At 35.6% G+C, this 24,626-nt stretch overlaps 1 protein-coding gene across 3 annotated transcripts in view; it reads right to left on the bottom strand.

Moving 5' to 3' along the window:
- Positions 1 to 2,924: 2,924 nt before the first annotated feature.
- The window catches only part of LOC121730962, a 32,561-nt gene continuing 10,859 nt past the window's right edge, over positions 2,925 to 24,626 (bottom strand). Inside the window, exons 2-9 of one of the 3 annotated variants that reach the window (XM_042120214.1) lie at positions 10,042 to 10,147; positions 9,386 to 9,569; positions 8,188 to 8,349; positions 7,484 to 7,675; positions 6,850 to 7,019; positions 5,920 to 6,048; positions 4,514 to 4,607; positions 2,925 to 4,101 (exon numbers count right to left, since the gene is read on the bottom strand). In XM_042120214.1, the coding sequence (XP_041976148.1) occupies positions 3,941 to 4,101; positions 4,514 to 4,607; positions 5,920 to 6,048; positions 6,850 to 7,019; positions 7,484 to 7,675; positions 8,188 to 8,349; positions 9,386 to 9,569; positions 10,042 to 10,147 (1,198 nt within the window). In that variant the 3' untranslated portion in view covers positions 2,925 to 3,940. Of the gene's footprint in view, positions 4,102 to 4,513; positions 4,608 to 5,919; positions 6,049 to 6,849; positions 7,020 to 7,483; positions 7,676 to 8,187; positions 8,350 to 9,385; positions 9,570 to 10,032; positions 10,148 to 24,626 lie in introns of all 3 variants that reach the window. The other 2 variants (XM_042120215.1, XM_042120213.1) reach the window with 2 other exon arrangements.

The raw sequence follows: 24,626 nt of genomic DNA on the forward strand, positions 1-24,626 counted from the left end.
TTTTTGTACTGATTTGACATTTGTCAGTTTGACAGTTTTGACAATTCATTTGCTGAATTGATTGAGAGGAATTGCTAAATGTGACCATTTTAGCCCCGCTGGTTATATTATTGCAGTCTGTAGTATTGTTGTGAAAGCATTGTCAAAGAGCGTGATACACTTGACAACGAATACATGTTGTGACTAACGGGCTAAGTTCTGTCGGTGTTTTCTCTCACATAATCCAGTGAGGCCTAAGCTTACCATAGGTGTATTTAAGCATACGGTAATTTTGCTGATTTTTTAAACTTTTTAATATTTCCACCGTAGTCGAGATTACGAAATCAGTGTTTTTGGTAACTAGCAATTATATAAGCTACAACAATATCACAATTTTTAAAAATAGGTGTTTTTGCAACATAAATGTTGATAGATAGCATTTATTGCGTACAATAGTCCACAGAATTCTTGTTAAATTCGCCTGATTACCTAGTCTTATTTTGCACTTTTAACCGACTCCTAATTAAAGGAGGTTTATGTAAAGCCCAGTGTGATCCATCCTTATAGTTGCTCAATCGGTTTTATTGATGTTAGTGATTCGAAATAAGAATATGTTTCAAAAACTGAAAATGATTTAAGCCGCTCCGAGTCAACATTTTGTAAATTTCAGTCTCATTCTACTTTGCTGCGCTTTCTTAATTTTATATTTGCCCCTGTGGCGTTTTATGCCGCCTAAAGTATTTTAAAGGGCTGAGCCATATACGAGGACTTGAGTTAACGCTAGTATTAACTTTGGTCATATTATTCGCATTACTAAAATTTTAACGCGATCCTATTATTTTATGTATTACTTTGATAGAAGCTACTAGCAGAAATGGAAATTGTTCATGGAGTCTTACTCCTATAAATGAAATGAACAGTAGGATATCGATATTTTGGTAACTTATAATACCAATGCCTTTATTTTTACATGTAATATTTTAGTTTGCGTGGTTCTCAAGTTTCAATCCATAACACAAAAGCTGCTAGTGCATACTAAGTCTTCTTTCTACTTAAACATTAGCTACCAACATAATAATATAACGTCACCTAGGCTAGTAAAGTGATGCAATATAATATCTAAGCCTATAGGCAAAATTAACTGAATAATATATAAAATATAATGAACATATTATAACGATCGCAGTGGTTTTTTTATTCGATTGGTGATTTTATTATATTTTTCTATTATGTATAAAGAAAGGAATTGTAGTTTAATTAATTTTTTTATTCTATTTTAGATTAATTGATAAATGGTGCCGTCGAGCGGATATGGACTTGTAAATATATGAAGCCGGTTGTCTAATAGATGTACTACCAGAGAAATCGAGTCGTAGGCAGATGGCGGACCTACGTCATTTAGTTGGGTTACGACATTTCAATATATTAGTCGGATCTGTCAACTGGATTTGACATAACCCGACTAAATAACGTAGGTTCGTCATCTGCAGAGTAGACAGTAGTTATGTCTATTGTGTCATCTGTCTATGAATGAACCTCTCTGATGGTACATTGCTTTTTCGTTGTATTGAGGGGCACTCTGTGCTTGAGTACATTGTACGAAACCCGGGGACGGCTATGAAGGTTTGTGCTTGTATAAAGCGGTAGAGTCTACTCGATAAATGTAAAATATTTTTGTAGGATTTGTTCGCCGTCGCCGGCCTCAGAGTGCTCTTCGAACCGACGCGTAGAACTAGAGAGAAATCTTTGTGATAACTATAAAAATCTTCTAATATCGTACAGTAGTGATTCGTATTGTAAATATATTATGTTAAGGAAAAAGCTACATATATTTTGTTAAATGGATGAAAAACGCACTATTTACTATCATTTGCCTATTTTGTATCGGTTTGGTTTTGATTGCCAGTGGTTGTCTCTCGATTTATCGTTCTTATTACGGCAAGAACAATATTATCAACTTATGAAATTGTCCTCGGCTTAAGGAGACTAACAATATTAAAAATTACTTAAACAATAATTATAGGAAGCATACTATGATGTATGCTTAGAAAAATCAATAGACTACATTATCGTCTTTGTAAGCGTGAGTTTAAAATATTGGAAAGATTTGATATCTAGATATGATCACTGGTCGTCTCAACTGTTGTGTTTCCCCACCTCGGCCCTTAGTTTACTCTAACGATATAATATTTTGCAATAGATATAATAAGGTAAGGACTCGTAAGGCGCTGTATGTTATCCAGATGTTAAATATTATTTCTTTCTTAATGTTTTAAACTAAGCATGTAAAATTAAAAAATAATAATATAGAATAAAAGATGTTACGATAATTAATTACATAAAATCTTCGTTTGAATTATACGCTTTTCCTTTTGTCCCACTCTTTACCTTTCCTGTAGCTAAATTACTGAATTATTCATTTAAAGTATTATAAAAAATGCTTTAAATATTATTAAGTTACATGGTTTGGCTTTACATTTTATGTATTCAAATATGAAATAACTATGAATTCGGCAACACAAATTTTTGGAATAAAAAAGACAAGTTTATATTTTTTTTTAATAACCATAATATTAAACTCTAAATTAAAAACATTAGCTTATAACTATGCGTATAAAATTACTTTAAACCTTTGTACACATAAAATTAAACACATTTATATATTTTTATATGAAAATACATGGCTATCTGGGAAATTATTTACATTTATACGGTCCTAACTTCAAGAATGTTTGCACTTTGTAATTTAAACCATGCTAAACCACAGGGTTTACTTTAAACCTTGCAGTCAAATGGCACTTGCCACATGACTAGAACTTAGGTTAATAAAAGAAACTTTTTGGTAATAGGTTATTATCCAAAACACGAAACGAGTCCAAAATATTTTTTACAAAATTTAACATTCACGGCCGCACAGAGACGTTTACATTTAAATTTTTAATTATTACTTATGTTAACTAAGATTTTGACTTTATTTATACATTTTAAAAGTTAAGAAGTCACTAAACCTCCGTGAGTGTCGTAATTTAAAGTTTTATGACTTGTTTCCTGGTTTGGATTATTGGTATTCTTAGATATACTTAATATGCATTAACAATCCCAAAGTTTTTAAACTATTCTCAGCTAAGTTTTTTGATTACCGTCATGGTCCAATATTAAAATACGGTTATATTCTGCAACACCTAATATAATTTTTATTATCTAATAACTGTATCTTTTTTATATTAACTATAACACTTGTACAATTTATTCTGGAATTCTAGAAGTCACCAAGTTAGAAATGTAGCAGCCTATAGACTAGTTCTGTACCCACTTGTATAAATGTTTAAAATTGTCACCTTTAAAGCAGGCAGTGGCTATTTTAGTACTACACGTCACTCTGGATATTGTTCTCAAACCTGACATCACCACCATATCCATGGTTTTTTGTCTCTCTTCAGGCTATCGCGTATTCTCATAAGATACCCAGCGAGCTTCTTATGGGCAATGTTCGCGATTATTTACCACATTACAACCTTCGTCGAGCTAACTCGACTTTTTCAGAGTACAGAGTTCTCGCAACCAGTAGCGGCGTAGGGGGGAGGGGATAAAAAGGGGCGCCGCCTTTTTAGCACTACCAGCACCCTTGGCGCCGAAGAAATCTCGCCCTCTGCACTTCTCGCAAGAGTATAGGGAGTATATGTATAGTGCGAGCGGGACAGATTATTATTTGACGCGGCAACGCAGCAACTCGCAGACCCCCCCCCCCCCCCCAGGACGCTGCCGCCCCTAGGCAAATACGACATATTTATAAATCCACTGCTACTGGCTAAGCAGCTCGCACCGTGTATCCAGCATTAACACCTTTATCCATCCGTTGTATAACATAGGCGTCGAACCGTTGAGCTACTGGGATACTGGAGTAGACAAGCTACTTTTAATTGTACTGGCTTAGCACCAGTTATCTCCTGGCTTTAGCAGTTTATCCGGGGCGCCAATCCGGCTCGCGCTTGACGCAAGCGCCGCACGGTGTGAAGTTGACGTGGATGGTGACGGGGTGAAGGGGCGCCGCGCCCGTGCCCTCCCACGCGCCGTTCCGCGATAAACACGCGCGCTCCACACATAGCGGCACGTAGTATTTACCTGCAAAATTATATATTGATAAATAGACGTATATAGAAAACCGACATTTTGTCCAGTCTGTTGTTTTTTTTTTTGCTTAGCTGAGTAGGTTAGAGAATAGGGCGATCCGCGGTTGATTTTTAGGAGTCGGCTGGCTCGAAAATGCTCTAGAGTCTAGAAAAGTCAAAATCCTAAGATGAAGACAGCCTAGACTGCCAGGCTATCTACATCTTAGGATTTTGACTTTGTTTATTGTTGCGAATACCGCAAAGCAGTTATATGGTACTTATACAAATTACAATACGTCATTCCATTAAGCACAGATGCGGATTGGCCCTTTTTGTGGAGACAGAATAATATATTTCTTCTGTTAAGCCATAATTGCAGACTTAGATATTGAAACAGAAAAAAATCAAAAAGAAAATGTACTAACCTATCGCATTCAACGCGAAAACTGGTACCAACTGCTGCGCCGTAGGCAGCGGCTTCTCATACTGGTGGTGGTGCGGCGACTCGCTCGACGTGTCCTGAACGTACAGATAACCATGGATAATACATTATTAGATAATATAAAAGATAACATCAGGACATTCATGATAGGCAGATGGCGGACCCACTTTTTTGGTCAGGGATACGTAAGGTCAGTCAAGAACAAGAACCCAACCGAAATAAGAGCTACCGTTTTTTTGCTCACTGGATGGCGCAACTGTTGACTAAGGTCCGAAGTATAGCTATTAAAGTCGACTTTATAATAATCTAGAATCCCATTTTTTTATTAAATTGAATTTAAATAATATTTCCTTTACTTTTGCTAATTTATTGTTATAACCGAATATTTTTTAATACAATTATTACTTAAGTATGTATTTCTTTTCTTAATTTCGCTCTTAAAGCATTTAACATTGATCGCTAAATAATACTTTTTGGGATAATTTTACGAAGGAGATCGCTTTTCAACAGGTAAATTGCATAAATCTTATATCTTTAAACGAGCAATTCTTGTATATATAATTGGGATCTCGGAATCGGCTCCAACGATTTTCATGAAATTTAGTATATAGGGGGTTTCGGGGGCGATAAATCGATCTAGCTAGGAATCATTTTTAGAAAATGTCATTTTTGTTGTGTTTTATCGAATACCGAGCAAAGCTCGGTCAAATAGCTAGTAATAATTTATGTCACGAAGACCGCTACAACCTAGCTACAACCAAAGACTAGTACAAAATAGACGTTTTTTGGACCTCGCGCGACACTAGCGCCTCTAGCGGAAAATTCACACGCGGAAACACTTCCGAAATATGTACTTAAAAATAAATTACTACTTAAATATTTAAAAGAATTGCATAGTGCATACTGCATAGTATTGAGCGCGGCAACCGAATCAAGAAATTCCGTAATGAAAATAAATAAACCTAAAACCGCTGTGCGGTCGGTGCGGCGTTGCAGCCGTGTTTGAATACCGTGCATCGTCTAACGTCGTTTCAGTTCGGCAGACTATCGGCACGGTTTTTGTGTGCGTGCGACTAGAGTCTAGGCGTATACGAATTATACCTAATTGCATAAGTTGATAAAAAATGCATGTCCCAGAGTGCCACATCGTATTTTATTTGAAGCGTTTAAGTTTCGCCTAACTCACAAGCGCCGTTGCAAGCGCACCGTCAACGCGTGGGCCAACGAGCTGGCGCGGGCGGTGCGCTTGTTTATAGTTTTATACGAGGAGGCGGCAATCGGCATTATGATCATCCACGGAACTCACCTTACTTATTGCTTGCCGATCTGTTTCAGTTCTACGTCTTCGGTTTAACGAAGCCTGTAAAAAGCCATTAGCAATTGTTTTACCTGTGGCGAAGTGTCTCTAGCGTCCTCCGTGGAACCGGAAGTGGATGCCGACGTCGACGCCGGTACGGGTTTATTCGCACGCCGCCGCTTCGTGAACGCGCGAGGACCACGCGTACCATTCTCAGCTGCCTGAAATCATTAAAGGTGATCGCAAAGTCAGCGACGTACGCAACGCATTTCGTGTAGACAGTAGCGGCGTTAGGGGGAGGCGACGCTGGGCGCCCAGCGGGGCTAAAATGGTCGCTTTGAACAATCATGACATGATTCATAATATGATTCATTTTTCTAAAATCGAAAAATGCAACTCTGCTTGCAATTCATTTCTGTATTTTTGTACTGATTTGACATTTGTCAGTTTGACAGTTTTGACAATTCATTTGCTGAATTGATTGAGAGAAATTGCTAAATGTGACCATTTTAGCCCCGCAGGGCGCTGAATGCAAACAAAAGGGAGCGCCAATTTTTTCAGCACTACCAACACCCTGGGCGCCGAAAAAATCGCGCCCAGGGCGCTGGTAGTGCTAAAACCGCCACTGAGTGATGAGTCTATAGAATGCATTCGACACGTACGGCGCGTCCGTTGCTGACAAATATGCGATCAGCTTTAGAGATTCTAAGTGATGAATCTAAATAAAAAACAAAAAAAAAAACAGAAAATAAAAAACCAACGTAAAAAAATAAAAACGTGATAAAGACGGCTGACGGAACGAATGAAAATAATTTATGGTCAAAAGTGCAGAGCCATCTAGCGGTGGACAGCGATAAGATTTATTAGAAATTTGACTGTTGAAACAATGCACCGTTTCACTGCAGCACTCTATTAGCTCTTGTAATTAAACGAACATTATGATCCTTATTATTATTACATGTATATTGTACAGCAAACATAAAAATAGCATAAAATAAAACGAGGTCAAAATGTATTGTTACCTCCGAATCTTGCGACCTTGAAAACCGTCGCTCTATGGAATTCTTAAACTTGTAGGAGTGTAAGTAGTCATCGTGGTCGGGCTTGCGCACTTTGCGTAAGTCGCGCTTATGCCTGTCGAGAGGTAGGGGCTCGTCCGCCGGCAAGTCCACTGGCAACAGCGGGACTGGCACTAGAAACATAAGCGGTCTTAAAAACAGGAGTTAAGTTAAACGATTAGTTCAATGTGCAAACGATAGATGGCGTTGAACGGTAGTCGCATCGCGTTGTTGTTTTTTGTAACGTTTTTTATGTACCGCTTATTTTTATTTCCATTAGGTAATGGAAATAAACAAAGTCACAGTCTTTGTCTGATACAAGAGCCAGGGGGCTGACCCCTTGGCCCTTACTAATCTACACAATTACACTAATATGATGAAGAGGTAAAGTTTGTTTTTTTGTTTGTAGGAGGTAATTACTGATACGATTGGTCCGATTTCAATAATTTTAACACCGATAGAAAGCTGGTGGGTTCCTGAGTGACATAGGCTATATTTTATGAATAAAAATATGTTTTTTTATCTGAAATTATGTCGTTCTCAGAATTCTACAAGGGGGAAACCGCGGGCAAAAGCTGGTATTATATATTTCGCTTACTTCTATCACACTCCATCTGGTACATGTCCGCGGGGTGTTCAGGCTCGTAGGGCTCCGAGAAGGGCGGGGGCTCCGGCCGCTGGATCACGCCCTTCATCACGTAGCCGTGCGAGCTGCTGGACGAGCTCGCCGTCTCCGACGAGGAACCGCCGATGTGGGACCTGATCTTCTCCCGGGGAACGCTTCCGTTTGCTGAAATATGTTATTTTATTGTTGCGTTTCTATATTTTATAAATTTCATATGGTGAGTTTATGTACTATCAAAGAAGTTGATTCATAAGGCAGATGGTGGACCTACATAATTTGGTCGGTTACGTCAAGGTTTGACGTAACCGACCAAATTATGTAGGTCAGCCGTCAGATCACGAATAGTCAAGGAGTCATTATAAGTTCATCTGTCACGATTCACGAACTGTCAAATCGTTTTCGAAAATACTTTTGAATAGTCTTAGAGTAAGACGCTTTGGGCGCTTGACAGACAAGCTATTATAAACTACGTACCTAACTATAAGTATTGAATTGATATAACCCAACGAAATGACGTAGGTCCGTCAACTGCCTAGGAATTAATTTCCTCGATGGTACTTTGATACGATGATGGTGCTAGGAGTACAAAATGTAAATGTGCAAAAAAGTTCACTACTAGCATTTTTTACGCTTTATAAATCTGTTTTATAAAAATGTTAAACGACAAAGACTTTAACCTTTAGTAACAATCTCACAGTGTCGTTGTAGATGCGCCGCCATCTGCACGCACAAGCCGTCAGCGGGGCCGAACCCCTGAACTTCCACCAGGAATCTCACCGCCTCGCCGACCGCCTCCTGATACCCCACCCTATAGGGCTCCGGCGCCTGGCCCTCAGCAGCTGTCAACAGAACCCACGGGATCGTACATCTCCCAGCGGGTGGCTCCCGAAAACATTAGCCCTTCAGAATGCATGTACCCAAGACCAATTTACCAATAACCTACCATAGAAACTGACCGAATTTACCCTTTAAATCAATCCGAGATTTTAGCCCAACCCACTAATATATAAGTATAGTAAATAAATATTCAAAAACTAGACTTAGAATTATTTTGTTTATGTCTGGTATTCTCCTGTGTGGTTTACAGTTGTTCAACGTCTAGATGTGGTTCAATTTCGAACTGAATTATGTAATTTTCAGGCGGGTCTTTATGCATTGCTTTTCAACTATTCTTAGATTCTGCTTTTGAATTCTGACAGCAATCTCAAAACATTTGAAAGAATCTGAAGAAAACTAAGTCAACGGCAGCCGCTTGCTGCAGATATGTGTTATCTACATAGCGGAGCCAAATGATGCAATTGGAGGTACTCAATTCCAGTTAAAATATTTTAAACTTCTACTCTGAGTTAAGCTGCAGAATTTGCATGTGTAAAGATCTTAATTAAAAAAAATAATTTATTAAAAATGGAGTTTAAAAAATGTTATTCATCTAAGTCTACGGTAATTATGATTCAAGTATGTAAAATATAAACAAAACAGCAGGTAAATAAGCAATAAAAATATAGAATTTATGACAAAAAGGCCTTGATCCAATGCTTTCTTGCATCTTTTGCAAATCATACTAGTTACTACCTTATCGTCTGCAAAAGTAACATTTTGTCAAATGTTAATTTGCAGACGACGCCAAGTGCATTTTATCAAGGCCAACAAAATATAATTTGAGTACCCACCATTTTTGGCTGCTTCGCTACTCAACTTCGCGAATTCTAGAAGTATTTTAAGGAAAAATGTAAATTAGTTTGGCACTTATAAAAATGTCAATTAAATTTACATTTTTGACCCCATCACACTAAGGTTTTGGACTAAATCAATTCCCACATCAGTGAATTCAATATTTTGACGCTAAACCTCAGTGTGGCAGGCATATTAACTGACCATTAACTCTATCCTGTAAGAACTTTATATGGCGAATAGCCATTTCTATAATTTCAGTCTTCTCAACCCTTCCCCTGCCTTTCTTCAAGTACTCTGGCGGTATGAGACGGGACAGATCCGCCAGACAGTTGTTCATCCGATCTCGCCGCCGCTTCTCGATAATCCGATGCGACATCGGGTCTTGCTGTAGAGAAAAATATTATTATTGCTTATGAAAATTTAAATGGGCACTAAAAGTATGGTCAACTAAAGTTGCCCAGTCTTTCTTAGCTTGCTAAAGAGGAGCTTTTTTAAATGTTTAAAGCTAACTTAAACATATTATACTAATATTATAAACATGAAAAGCTGTATCTGTTAGCTCTTTCTATGTGTAAGCCCCAAGAAAGGACCCCAGTTTTTGTAACCGAAAAATTTTTGGGTTACCGCGCGATAGACGAGTTGTTGTGCAACTTCGTTGAATGTTCTAGTCAGTGACGGATTAACCCTTAATCAAATTAAACAATTGCCTAGGGCATTACGTCTGAGGACGCACCAGAAGAGTTAAGGTTCAAAAACCAATTCTAGTTGACATACGGGGCCCACAGGCATAGATTGCTTAGGGCATCAAGTAGTCTTAATCCGTCACTGCATTTAGTGGTATAACTTGCCCTCGAGACCTTGCCCTTCTTGAGGTAGGCGCCCTGCGGGTACTCCGCCTCGTCCTCTGATGGCGGCGCGTAGTGCACCTCCCCTGGTCGCCCGAAACCATCGTTTGAGTTGTAGCTGTAACAAAAAAAAATCATAAAAATACACGAATTATTACACGAAAGATACAATAATAATAATTATTATTATCATGAGTTTTTAAAGGCAATGATTTCTTAACCCGTAATTGACAATGCCAATGATAGATGGCGCTTTCACATTCTACAATTTAAAACAAAAAGGGAAATTACTAATATTTTTAATACATTCTTATTATAATTAAAACTTGGACTTAAAATTACACCATACAGTAATTATTTAAATGCAAAAAAATGTTGCTAATTGTTCAAAGAAATTATTAATCTAGTCAACACTAGATGGAGCTGCAGTTGGTATTCATAATTCAGTATTCAACTATTCACTAATGGCCGATACGAGATAAGCTCTTAAGATAAGTAAAATAAAACCAGGATATTTTTAGAATTGGTGGCAAATACGTAAAATATAACAACTTTAACCTTACAAAAAGTTTGAATTAAAGAATAACGACATTGACCTTGTTGTCTCGATTATACTGACCTCAATTGCTTTAGGTATAGTCTGTCAAAAAAGTGAAGAAATTAAAAATTGGCAACATCGTATTGTCATCCCTTTTTACTTAGATTGATTTGAAAGGAATGACGCTATTATATTGCCACTTTTTAATTTCTTCACTTTTTTGACAGACTATTATAGATTTGTGTAGTTTGTACATATATTAATGCAATTGATTTTTGCTTAGTACATCGATATCTTCTCATTGAACATAACATTAATATAGGGGAGAATATTTTATGAATTATGACGAAAGCAAAAACAGAAGCAAAAATTTTCCTACTTTAGGCCTCGTTATCTACACTATCTACATCTACACTAATAATATTATAAAGAGGAAAACTTTGTTTGTCTAATTGTAATGAATAGGCTCAAAAACTACTGGACCGATTTTTAAAATTCTTTCACCATTCGAAAGCTACATTATCCACGAGTAACATAGGCTAAATTTTATTTAGGAAAAAAATAGGTTCCCGTAAGATATTTGGGTTTTTCGGAGACAAGGTGTAAAAAATCGACCAGAGAAGTTAGTTATTTTGCGTACGCTGCCTAAACTATAAAAGATAGAACCATAAAATGTTCTAATTAATTGTAAATCTTATAAATATCTACAAAAAAGTCCGCGACACACTATACCTATCTATGTCGAGTGAGGCACAACAACAATTTTTTTTATTTAAAAAATCTTGAATTTTTTGGACTACATATAAACGCGTTTATTTTACTCATGCTATTAATCCTTATCAAAAAAATTTATTTAATCACTAAGTACAGTTTATGTAGATAATATTTCGTCTTTGAATGACTAAAATTGGACGTTTGGTTTTAAAGTTATGGCAAAATTAAAATATGTATGCACGGCCCGTTGCAAAGTGGGCATCATCAAGGGGAGTTTAGATCTATTAGTTCTTTTCAGAGCTTAGAATATTACACGCTATTAACATTTTCTTAAATATTTGAAAATGCCTAAAGAGCCAGGTCGGACGACCATGGCGCCATACTTATAAGTTAAGTATATTATATTAGTCACTTCAATAAAATAATATGGGCAAAAAAAAAAAATTAAAACCAACTAGTTTGAAAGTAAAAGATTGCCGACTGACTCAACGTTACGACTTACGTCGTTGTACTCTGAGCGAGCAGATAACGCAAACAAAAGCAATATTTTGTCTGCTTTATGTCTCGTCTGTAAAAAAATAATAATTAAACCAATCAGCGTATCAATCAGCACCAACTAACTTTAACTATAACTGTAACTTTAGCTTTTACTTTAACTATAACTACAGTGCAAAATGACAAATATTTGGTTAAAGTTAAATATGGCGTCCAATTTAACCTCCGCTCATAAGTGTATCTGAAAATTTACTATGTTTTACTGTAGCTTCAAAAAAATAAACGCAACAGACATCTGTGAATTTCTCCGGTTAAAGTTAAGTTAATAGGCCAAACCTACGCGACCGCGACTGCGAAGCGGAGCGTCAAGTTGTCAAATGTGTGTTTTGTATACAAAAGTTAATAGGCCAAACCTACGCGACCGCGACTACGAAGCGGAGCGTCAAGTTGTCAAATGTGTGTTTTGTATACAAAACACACATTTGACAACTTGACGCTCCGCTTCGCAGTCGCGGTCGCGTAGGTTTGGCCTAAGCTTTAAAGCTAAAGGACGCCATATTTAACTATAACCATAACTTTAACTTTAACCACGCCTCTGGTGCATCCCAACCTTAGATTCGACCTAGATCGAAAAGTGTATGTGTAAGTGTATGGCGGTATTGGGAATTTTTGCAATACCGGTATTGATTTTTCAAAAACCGGTATTCCGGTTTTTCGGTATTTTTGCGGTATTTCTTTAATTAATCAATCGAATAAACAAAAAACCATTAAAATCAACTTGTTTATTTAAAGTTTAACAGTTAAACAGTGTTTTGTTCCTTACTAAACAAATGTAACTAAAAAAAAAAAAAAAACAATATATCGATTGTTTACGACCGCTGAAGGACGTAGACCACGTGTTGACATCACGTGTAGAATATTATAAGACCGTGTGTCGCCCTGTTTACTACTACTTAAAGTGTTATAAAATATGTTGAACTGTGATCGAATCACGAGGCTATCACAATCCATATTAATATAGTTAATATTATAACGCGAAAGTGTGTCTGTCTGTCTGCCTGTTACCTTTTCACGTCCAAACTTGTAGCTTGGACCCTTTGATTATATATAGTGTAGTATTAAGTATATAATCAAAGCTTTGACCTTACGGGAATACGTTTCCCCACTTTACTCTTACCATACCTACCAACCCTAGCAGGTACTAACTAGGTAGGTATGTATTCGTGATTAAAACTATGGCCCTAAACGTCTCTGGTGAGGCGTAAACCGGTCTATCCTCAGAGCAATTAAGAGGATGCACCAGGGGCTAGAGAAATGAAAAAAAAGTACGTGTAATATCTATAGCTGTCTCCCTTACCTCAAGCCTATACCGCAGAACGCGATAGAGACAATTGCAGAAAATCCAGAAAATCATGTGCCTGAAGTTCCGAACGTTCAAGTGAACGAATTAGCTACAAACAAAAACAACTTATCTTGTGTATCAAAATATAATATGCATCATAGTGAGATAAGGGTACACTTTTAGAGGGTGCAAATGTTATTTCTAACTCAAAAAATAGTCACCCCTAAAACCCACCCTTATAATTCCAAGTCGATTTTCTTCCACCCCACAGTGATTGAAAATTCTAAAAAAAATCATGCTAGTATATTTATAGATCCTACATACGATGGTAATATTTTCAACTTGCGGACTCACCCCTAAAACTTACCCTTAAAATTCAAAGTCGATTTTCTCCCACACCACAGTGATTGAAAATTCTAAAAAAATTCATGCTAGTATACTTATAGATCCTACATACGATGGTAATATTTTCAACTTGCGGACTCAGCCCTAAAAATTACCCTTAAAATTCAAAGTCGATTTTCTCCCACACCACAGTGATTGAAAATTCTAAAAAAATTCATGCTAGTATATTTTAAGATCCTACATACGATGGAAATATTTTCAACTTGCGGACTCACCCCTAAAACTCACCCTTAAAATTCAAAGTCGATTTTCTCGCACACCACAGTGATTGAAAATTCTAAAAAAATTCATCCTAGTATACTTATAGATCCTACATACGATGGTAATATTTTCAACTTGCGGACTCACCCCTAAAACGTACCCTTAAAATTCAAAGTCGATTTTCTACCATACCACAGTGATTGAAAATTCTAAAAAAATTCATGCTAGTATACTTATAGATCCTACATACGATGGTAATATTTTCAACTTGCGGACTTACCCCTAAAAATTACCCTTAAAATTCAAAGTCGATTTTCTCCCACACCACAGTGATTAAAAATTCTAAAAAAAATCATGCTAGTATACTTATAGATCCTACATACGATGGTAATATTTTCAACTTGCGGACTCACCCCTAAAACTTACCCTTAAAATTCAAAGTCGATTTTCTACCATACCACAGTGATTGAAAATTCTAAACAAATTCATGCTAGTATACTTATAGATCCTACATACGATGGTAATATTTTCAACTTGCGGACTCACCCCTAAAAATTACCCTTAAAATTCAAAGTCGATTTTCTCCCACACCACAGTGATTGAATATTCTAAAAAAATTCATGCTAGTACACTTATAGATCCTACATACGATGGTAATATTTTCAACTTGCGGACTCACCCCTAAAACTTACCCTTAAAATTCAAAGTCGATTTTCTACCATACCACAGTGATTGAAAATTCTAAAAAAATTCATGCTAGTATACTTATAGATCCTACATACGATGGTAATATTTTCAACTTGCGGACTCACCCCTAAAAATTACCCTTAAAATTCAAAGTCGATTTTCTCCCACACCACAGTGATTGAAAATTCTAAAAAAAATCATGCTAGTATATTTTAAGATCCTACATACGATGGTAATATTTTCAACTTGCGGACTCACCCCTAAAACTTACCCTTAAAATTCAAAGTCGATTTTCTACCATACCACAGTGATTGAAAATTCTAAAAAAATTCATGCTAGTATACTTATAGATCCTACATACGATGGTAATATTTTCAACTTGCGGACTCACCCCTAAAAATTACCCTTAAAATTCAAAGTCGATTTTCTACCATACCACAGTGATTGAAAATTCTAAAAAATTTCATGCTAGTATACTTATAGATCCTACATACGATGGTAATATTTTCAACTTGCGGACTCACCCCTAAAACTTACCCTTAAAATTCAAAGTCGATTTTCTCCCACACCACAGTGATTGAAAATTCTAAAAAAATTCATGCTAGTATATTTTAAGATCCTACATTTATTACGATGGTAATATTTTCAACTTGCGGACTCACCCCTAAAACTTACCCTTAAAATTCAAAGTCGATTTTCTACCATACCACAGTGATTGAAAATTCTAAAAAAATTCATGCTAGTATACTTATAGATCCTACATACGATGGTAATATTTTCAACTTGCGGACTCACCCCTAAAAATTACCCTTAAAATTCAAAGTCGATTTTCTACCATACCACAGTGATTGAAAATTCTAAAAAATTTCATGCTAGTATACTTATAGATCCTACATACGATGGTAATATTTTCAACTTGCGGACTCACCCCTAAAACTTACCCTTAAAATTCAAAGTCGATTTTCTCCCACACCACAGTGATTGAAAATTCTAAAAAAATTTATGCTAGTATATTTTAAGATCCTACATTTATTACGATGGTAATATTTTCAACTTGCGGACTCACCCCTAAAACTTACCCTTAAAATTCAAAGTCGATTTTCTACCATACCACAGTGATTGAAAATTCTAAAAAAATTCATGCTAGTATACTTATAGATCCTACATACGATGGTAATATTTTCAACTTGCGGACTCACCCCTAAAAATTACCCTTAAAATTCAAAGTCGATTTTCTCCCACACCACAGTGATTGAAAATTCTAAAAAAATTCATGCTAGTATATTTTAAGATCCTACATACGATGGAAATATTTTCAACTTGCGGACTCACCCCTAAAACTCACCCTTAAAATTCAAAGTCGATTTTCTCCCACACCACAGTGATTGAAAATTCTAAAAAAATTCATCCTAGTATACTTATAGATCCTACATACGATGGTAATATTTTCAACTTGCGGACTCACCCCTAAAACGTACCCTTAAAATTCAAAGTCGATTTTCTACCATACCACAGTGATTGAAAATTCTAAAAAAATTCATGCTAGTATACTTATAGATCCTACATACGATGGTAATGTTTTCAACTTGCGGACTCACCCCTAAAACTTACCCTTAAAATTCAAAGTCGATTTTCTACCATACCACAGTGATTGAAAATTCTAAAAAAATTCATACTAGTATACTTATAGATCCTACATACGATGGTAATATTTTCAACTTGCGGACTCACCCCTAAAAATTACCCTTAAAATTCAAAGTCGATTTTCTCCCACACCACAGTGATTGAAAATTCTAAAAAAATTCATGCTAGTATACTTATAGATCCTACATACGATGGTAATATTTTCAACTTGCGGACTCACCCCTAAAACTTACCCTTAAAATTCAAAGTTGATTTTCTACCATACCACAGTGATTGAAAATTCTAAAAAAATTCATGCTAGTATACTTATAGATCCTACATACGATGGTAATATTTTCAACTTGCGGACTCACCCCTAAAACTTACCCTTAAAATTCAAAGTCGATTTTCTACCATACCACAGTGATCCTACATACGATGGTAATGTTTTCAACTTGCGGACTCACCCCTAAAACTTACCCTTAAAATTCAAAGTCGATTTTCTACTATACCACAGTGATTGAAAATTCTAAAAAAATTCATACTAGTATACTTATAGATCCTACATACGATGGTAATATTTTCAACTTGCGGACTCACCCCTAAAAATTACCCTTAAAATTCAAAGTCGATTTTCTCCCACACCACAGTGATTGAAAATTCTAAAAAAATTCATGCTAGTATACTTATAGATCCTACATACGATGGTAATATTTTCAACTTGCGGACTCACCCCTAAAACTTACCCTTAAAATTCAAAGTCGATTTTCTACCATACCACAGTGATTGAAAATTCTAAAAAAATTCATGCTAGTATACTTATAGATCCTACATACGATGGTAATATTTTCAACTTGCGGACTCACCCCTAAAACTTACCCTTAAAATTCAAAGTCGATTTTCTACCATACCACAGTGATTGAAAATTCTAAAAAAAATCATGCTAGTATACTTATAGATCCTACATACCATGGTAATATTTTCAACTTGCGGACTCACCCCTAAAACTTACCCTTAAAATTCAAAATTTATGGAACTTTCCACGACTACATTCAAGCTCGACCATCTGTGACGTAACGCTTTGAGATATTTCGAGACATTGTGGTTTTATACTTGGTTTAATTTATTTAAAATAACCCACAGCAAAAAAAGTTTCTCTCGCAGAAGTAATACCTACACTAATTAAAGATATAGAAAACATCGACGGTGTCGTTTTCAACGATTGCTAAAGGATCTCTGTGTCATTCGGTAAGTATACATTTATCAGTCATCTTTTTCGTATTTTATTTCATTGGAAGTAATAATATAAGTTTAAATAATAGATGCCTTATAGTTAAAAATATTTGTCAATAATAGATAACAGGGCAGTTCCATGTAAAGGTCTACCATAAACTAAAAAAATTAATACCCAATTTTGGTATTAAAAATACTTACCCTTACTTAGGATTTATAAGTATACTAGCATGAATTTTTTTAGAATTTTCAATAACTGTGATATGGTAGAAAATCGACTTTGAATTTTAAGGGTAAGTTTTAGGGGTGAGTCCGCAAGTTGAAAATATTACCATCGTATGTAGGATCTATAAGTATACTAGCATGAATTTTTTTAGAATTTTCAATCACTGTGGTATGGTAGAAAATCGACTTTGAATTTTAAGGGTAAGTTTTAGGGGTGAGTCCGCAAGTTGAAAATATTACCATCGTATGTAGGATCTTAAAATATACTAGCATGAATTTTTTTAGAATTTTCAATCACTGTGGTGTGGGAGAAAATCGACTTTGAATTTTAAGGGTAAGTTTTAGGGGTGAGTCCGCAAGTTGAAAATATTACCATCGTATGTAGGATCTTAAAATATACTAGCATGAATTTTTTTAGAATTTTCAATCACTGTGGTGTGGGAGAAAATCGACTTTGAATTTTAAGGGTAAGTTTTAGGTGTGAGTCCGCAAGTTGAAAATATCACCATCGTATGTAGGATCTATAAGTATACTAGCATGAATTTTTTTAGAATTTTCAATCACTGTGGTATGGTAGAAAATCGACTTTGAATTTTAAGGGTAAGTTTTAGGGGTGAGTCCGCAAGTTGAAAATATTACCATCGTATGTAGGATCTTAAAATATACTAGCATGATTTTTTTTAGAATTTTCAATCACTGTGGTGTGGGAGAAAATCGACTTTGAATTTTAAGGGTAATTTTTAGGGGTGAGTCCGCAAGTTGAAAATATTACCATCGTATGTAGGATCTATAAGTATACTAGCATGATTTTTTTTAGAATTTTCAATCACTGTGGTATGGTAGAAAATCGACTTTGAATTTTAAGGGTAAGTTTTAGGGGTGAGTCCGCAAGTTGAAAATATGACCATGGTATGTAGAATCTATAAGTTTACTAGCATGAATTTTTTTAGAATTTTCAATCACTGTGGTATGGTAGAAAAACGACTTTGAATTTTAAGGGTAAGTTTTAGGGGTGAGTCCGCAAGTTGAAAATATTACCATCGTATGTAGGATCTTAAAATATACTAGCATGAATTTTTTTAGAATTTTCAATCACTGGTGTGGGAGAAAATCGACTTTGAATTTTAAGGGTAATTTTTAGGGGTGAGTCCGCAAGTTGAAAATATTACCATCGTATGTAGGATCTATAAGTATACTAGCATGAATTTTTTTAGAATTTTCAATCACTGTGGTATGGTAGAAAATCGACTTTGAATTTTAAGGGTAAGTTTTAGGGGTGAGTCCGCAAGTTAAAAATATTACCATCGTATGTAGGATCTATAAGTATACTAGCATGAATTTTTTTAGAATTTTCAATCACTGTGGTATGGTAGAAAATCGACTTTGAATTTTAAGGGTAAGTTTTAGGGGTGAGTCCGCAAGTTGAAAATATTACCATCGTATGTAGGATCTATAAGTGTACTAGCATGAATTTTTTTAGAATATTCAATCACTGTGGTGTGGGAGAAAATCGACTTTGAATTTTAAGGGTAATTTTTAGGGGTGAGTCCGCAAGTTGAAAATATTACCATCGTATGTAGGATCTATAAGTATACTAGCATGAATTTTTTTAGAATTTTCAATCACTGGTGTGGGAGAAAATCGACTTTGAATTTTAAGGGTAATTTTTAGGGGTGAGTCCGCAAGTTGAAAATATTACCATCGTATGTAGGATCTTAAAATATACTAGCATGATTTTTTTTAGAATTTTCAATCACTGTGGTGTGGGAGAAAATCGACTTTGAATTTTAAGGGTAAGTTTTAGGGGTGAGTCCGCAAGTTGAAAATATTACCATCGTATGTAGGATCTTAAAATATACTAGCATGAATTTTTTTAGAATTTTCAATCACTGTGGTGTGGGAGAAAATCGACTTTGAATTTTAAGGGTAAGTTTTAGGGGTGAGTCCGCAAGTTGAAAATATTACCATCGTAATAAATGTAGGATCTTAAAATATACTAGCATGAATTTTTTTAGAATTTTCAATCACTGTGGTGTGGGAGAAAATCGACTTTGAATTTTAAGGGTAAGTTTTAGGGGTGAGTCCGCAAGTTGAAAATATTACCATCGTATGTAGGATCTATAAGTATACTAGCATGAAATTTTTTAGAATTTTCAATCACTGTGGTATGGTAGAAAATCGACTTTGAATTTTAAGGGTAAGTTTTAGGGGTGAGTCCGCAAGTTGAAAATATGACCATGGTATGTAGAATCTATAAGTTTACTAGCATGAATTTTTTTAGAATTTTCAATCACTGTGGTATGGTAGAAAATCGACTTTGAATTTTAAGGGTAAGTTTTAGGGGTGAGTCCGCAAGTTGAAAATATTACCATCGTATGTAGGATCTTAAAATATACTAGCATGAATTTTTTTAGAATTTTCAATCACTGGTGTGGGAGAAAATCGACTTTGAATTTTAAGGGTAATTTTTAGGGGTGAGTCCGCAAGTTGAAAATATTACCATCGTATGTAGGATCTATAAGTATACTAGCATGAATTTTTTTAGAATTTTCAATCACTGTGGTATGGTAGAAAATCGACTTTGAATTTTAAGGGTAAGTTTTAGGGGTGAGTCCGCAAGTTGAAAATATTACCATCGTATGTAGGATCTTAAAATATACTAGCATGATTTTTTTTAGAATTTTCAATCACTGTGGTGTGGGAGAAAATCGACTTTGAATTTTAAGGGTAATTTTTAGGGGTGAGTCCGCAAGTTGAAAATATTACCATCGTATGTAGGATCTATAAGTGTACTAGCATGATTTTTTTTAGAATATTCAATCACTGTGGTGTGGGAGAAAATCGACTTTGAATTTTAAGGGTAATTTTTAGGGGTGAGTCCGCAAGTTGAAAATATTACCATCGTATGTAGGATCTATAAGTATACTAGCATGAATTTGTTTAGAATTTTCAATCACTGTGGTATGGTAGAAAATCGACTTTGAATTTTAAGGGTAAGTTTTAGGGGTGAGTCCGCAAGTTGAAAATATTACCATCGTATGTAGGATCTATAAGTATACTAGCATGATTTTTTTTAGAATTTTTAATCACTGTGGTGTGGGAGAAAATCGACTTTGAATTTTAAGGGTAATTTTTAGGGGTGAGTCCGCAAGTTGAAAATATTACCATCGTATGTAGGATCTATAAGTATACTAGCATGAATTTTTTTAGAATTTTCAATCACTGTGGTATGGTAGAAAATCGACTTTGAATTTTAAGGGTAAGTTTTAGGGGTGAGTCCGCAAGTTGAAAATATTACCATCGTATGTAGGATCTATAAGTATACTAGCATGAATTTTTTTAGAATTTTCAATCACTGTGGTATGGTAGAAAATCGACTTTGAATTTTAAGGGTAAGTTTTAGGGGTGAGTCCGCAAGTTGAAAATATTACCATCGTATGTAGGATCTATAAGTATACTAGCATGAATTTTTTTAGAATTTTCAATCACTGTGGTGTGGGAGAAAATCGACTTTGAATTTTAAGGGTAAGTTTTAGGGGTGAGTCCGCAAGTTGAAAATATTACCATCGTATGTAGGATCTATAAATATACTAGCATGATTTTTTTTAGAATTTTCAATCACTGTGGGGTGGAAGAAAATCGACTTGGAATTATAAGGGTGGGTTTTAGGGGTGACTATTTTTTGAGTTAGAAATAACATTTGCACCCTCTAAAAGTGTACCCTTATCTCACTATGATGCATATTATATTTTGATACACAAGATAAGTTGTTTTTGTTTGTACGAGGGCTGCTATTTATGTATCCGGAATTAAAAAAAGAAACAAACATATATCATTTAATATGGTTTTATTGCTTTTCAAAATATTCGCCGCGATGATCGACACACTTTTGCATGCGCTGGAACCAATTTTCATAGCACTTTTTCCATTCTGATTGAGGTATCTCCAAAACGTGCATTTTGAACGCATCAACAGTCTCTTCGCGGCTCGAAAAACGTTGACCACGTAATTTGTTCTTCGCGTATGGAAATAAAAAGAAATCGTTAGGTGCCAAATCAGGGCTGTACGGCGGATGACCAGTCAATTCGATCTTTTGACCCTCCAAAAACTGAGTTGTTTCAGCTGAGGTGTGACAGCTAGCATTGTCGTGATGTAATATGATTCTGCGTTGTCGGTTGTCCTTTCTTATTTCTTCAAAGACTTCTGGTAAACAAATGGTCGTATACCATTCAGAATTAACCGTTTTACGATTCTCTAATGGCACTGTAGCCACATGTCCATTAATTCCAAAAAAACAGGCGACCATTTGCTTCAAAGTACTTTTTGCACGAGTAACTTTTGTTGGTTTCGGCTCATCTTGGAACACCCACACCGTTGACTGTTGTTTAGTTTCGGGGTCATATGCATAGATCCAAGATTCATCAACTGTGTAGATATTATAAACGGCTTTTGACGTACCACGGTTGTATTTTTTTATCATTTTTTTGCACCAATCGACACGAGCCCGTTTTTGATCGATTGTCAAGTTGTGCGGAATCCAACGCGAACATATTTTTTTTACAGCCAAATGTTCGTGTAATATCTTATGTATGCTCGTCATACTTATGCCCAAGGACGCCTCTATCTCGCGATATGTAACATGACGATCACGCATTATTAGTTCCCGCACAGCATCTATATTTTGTGGGACAACAGCTGTTTTTGGGCGACCTTCTTTATTTTCATCCGTGAGCATAGACCGCCCACGATTAAACTCACTGTACCAGTGATAAACAGTGGTTTTTGATGGTGCTTCATCTCCAAAAGTTGCGGTGAGTTGAATAAAGCACTGTTGTTGATTTAGCCCACGCCGAAAATCGTAGTAAATCATTGCACGAAAATGTTCACGCGTTAAATCCATGGCAAATGAAGACACGCAATTTTCAAAATGACGCCACAATGGAAAAATAATTGACAGTCATATGAAACAAAATGTATTCTTCAACCAATGAGTTGTATTTTCAAATGTTGTAATTACTTTTTAAATATTGTTCTTGTAAGTGGCCAGTTCCGGATACATAAATAGCAGCCCTCGTAGCTAATTCGTTCACTTGAACGTTCGGAACTTCAGGCACATAGAAAATCAACGATTCGTTGTCCCCTGATTCCTTCTCCAAAACTTAACCGATCTAAGTACTTTTTTCATTAAAGATTAAAAAAAGGCTTGAGCTGTGTTCCTATGTTTTGTTTTTTTTGTATATTCTAGCCAAATCTGTTTTCTGGACGTTTAAACACAGCGGAAAATCTGGCCATTTTTTTGGGTTTTTGAACGTTCATATCTTATTTAATAATTAAATTATGAAAAAAAAGAAAACATAGGGACATTGTATTAGTGACCGTAGATATTCAGGAAAAAAATTATAAATCTACTAGCATTATCCAGGGAGGAAACAGGGGACAACGTTTGTATGGAAAAAAGGGCGGTGTGGACTCCTCTTAATAGCTTCACTTTTATGCGGTCTGACTTGCATACACTTGGATATTGAAAAAGTAAATAGGTTGGAAATTGGTTATTTCCAATTACATATTTTCATGACCATTTGTCATGGTCCATGGACGAATACTTTTCCAAGAAATTCAAATAAAAGCAAAAATCATATTACTTATAATTTAAATAAGCTTCGAATTAAGTAAGTACCTGCTTACTTTAAAAAATAATACAGTAACGTATATTACACTGAAATAATTTGAGTGAGTGGAAAATTCCAGAAAACTCAAAGTAACTCGCGTGTCAGGTCTCGTGATTTGCCCCGCACGTGATAATAATTACTGATTAGGGTTGCCAAATACATCAACATGTGCTCAGAGGCGGCGTGAGGCGTGGGCGACGTGGGCCACCGGCGCCACCGCCCACGGCCTCGCGGGTTTTATTTAAGGATTTACTAGATTTTTACTCAATTTTTAAAAAATAAGAGTTTGAGTATCAAAAGATTCTTTCTCTCAACAAAACTTGTCTCTTGTTGACGCCTCGCAAAATTATTACTTATTGAGTTACGTTTACGTTACTTATAAGTCTTATAACTTTGTAAGTATACATTTTTATATAAGTAAAAAATAATGGGACGAAAGTTAAAATACATAATTATTTAACGTGTTTAAAACACGCAAAATATATGATATTGTATTATCACTAAAAATAAGTTGATAACAACTAAAAAGTAATTATTTTATTTTGAATTGTAAATTGTCTTGACGACCTAACAATAATAATTTTAGTGTAAGACGTAAGTACATAAATGAATGTTTAAAATTAAGAATCCCTCTCTACTGCAGTAGCGGCATTAGGGAAGGCGACTCTGGGCGACTGCCCAGGGCGCTGAAGGCAAACAAAAGGGGCGCCAAATTTTTTCAGCACTATCAGCACCCTGGACGCCGAAGCAATCTCGCCCAGGGCGCTGGTAGTGCTAAAACCGGCACTGCCCTTTAGAGCTTTCGGTTGTGAATTTGTGACTACTCTAAGGGTGGGTTGCACCAACTTACTTTAGCTATAACTGTAGACTTTAACCAAAGATTTGACATTTTGCATTGTAGTTACAGTTATAGTTAAAGTAAGTTGGTGCAACCGACCCTAGGGTTGATTCAGACCGCAACGCGACGCGTAGATGCATTTCTAAATTTATAAATCCTGGCAGATTCGCAAGATGTCTCACGCAATTGAAATCTGTCAAATCCATACAAATTTATGCCGCGCCGCGCCTCGCCTCGCCTCGCCTCGTCGCGTTGCGGTTTGAATTGACCCTAAATTCACAATTTTACGTCACATTTCAAGACTCACGTTACGATTCACGAATTTAAGGGTGGGTTGCACCAACTTACTTTAACTATAACTGTAACTTTAACTATAACTTTAACTACAATGCAAATTGTCAAATCTTCAATTAAAATCGTAATAATTATGCTGTAAAGGGCCAAAATCAATAATGTATTTGAAGTATTTAATTGAATAAGGATTATTGCCGTATTGGTTAAAATCGCTTCGAAAATTAGCCATTATTTGAAGTTAAAAGTAAATGACAAAAAAATATGTTATTGTGGGATATATCCATAAGAGATATACTTATACGTGGGAGAGCCATGCTTCGGCACGAATGACCG

Source organism: Aricia agestis, chromosome 10 (assembly GCF_905147365.1).
Source record: "Aricia agestis chromosome 10, ilAriAges1.1, whole genome shotgun sequence".
NCBI lineage: Eukaryota > Metazoa > Arthropoda > Insecta > Lepidoptera > Lycaenidae > Aricia > Aricia agestis.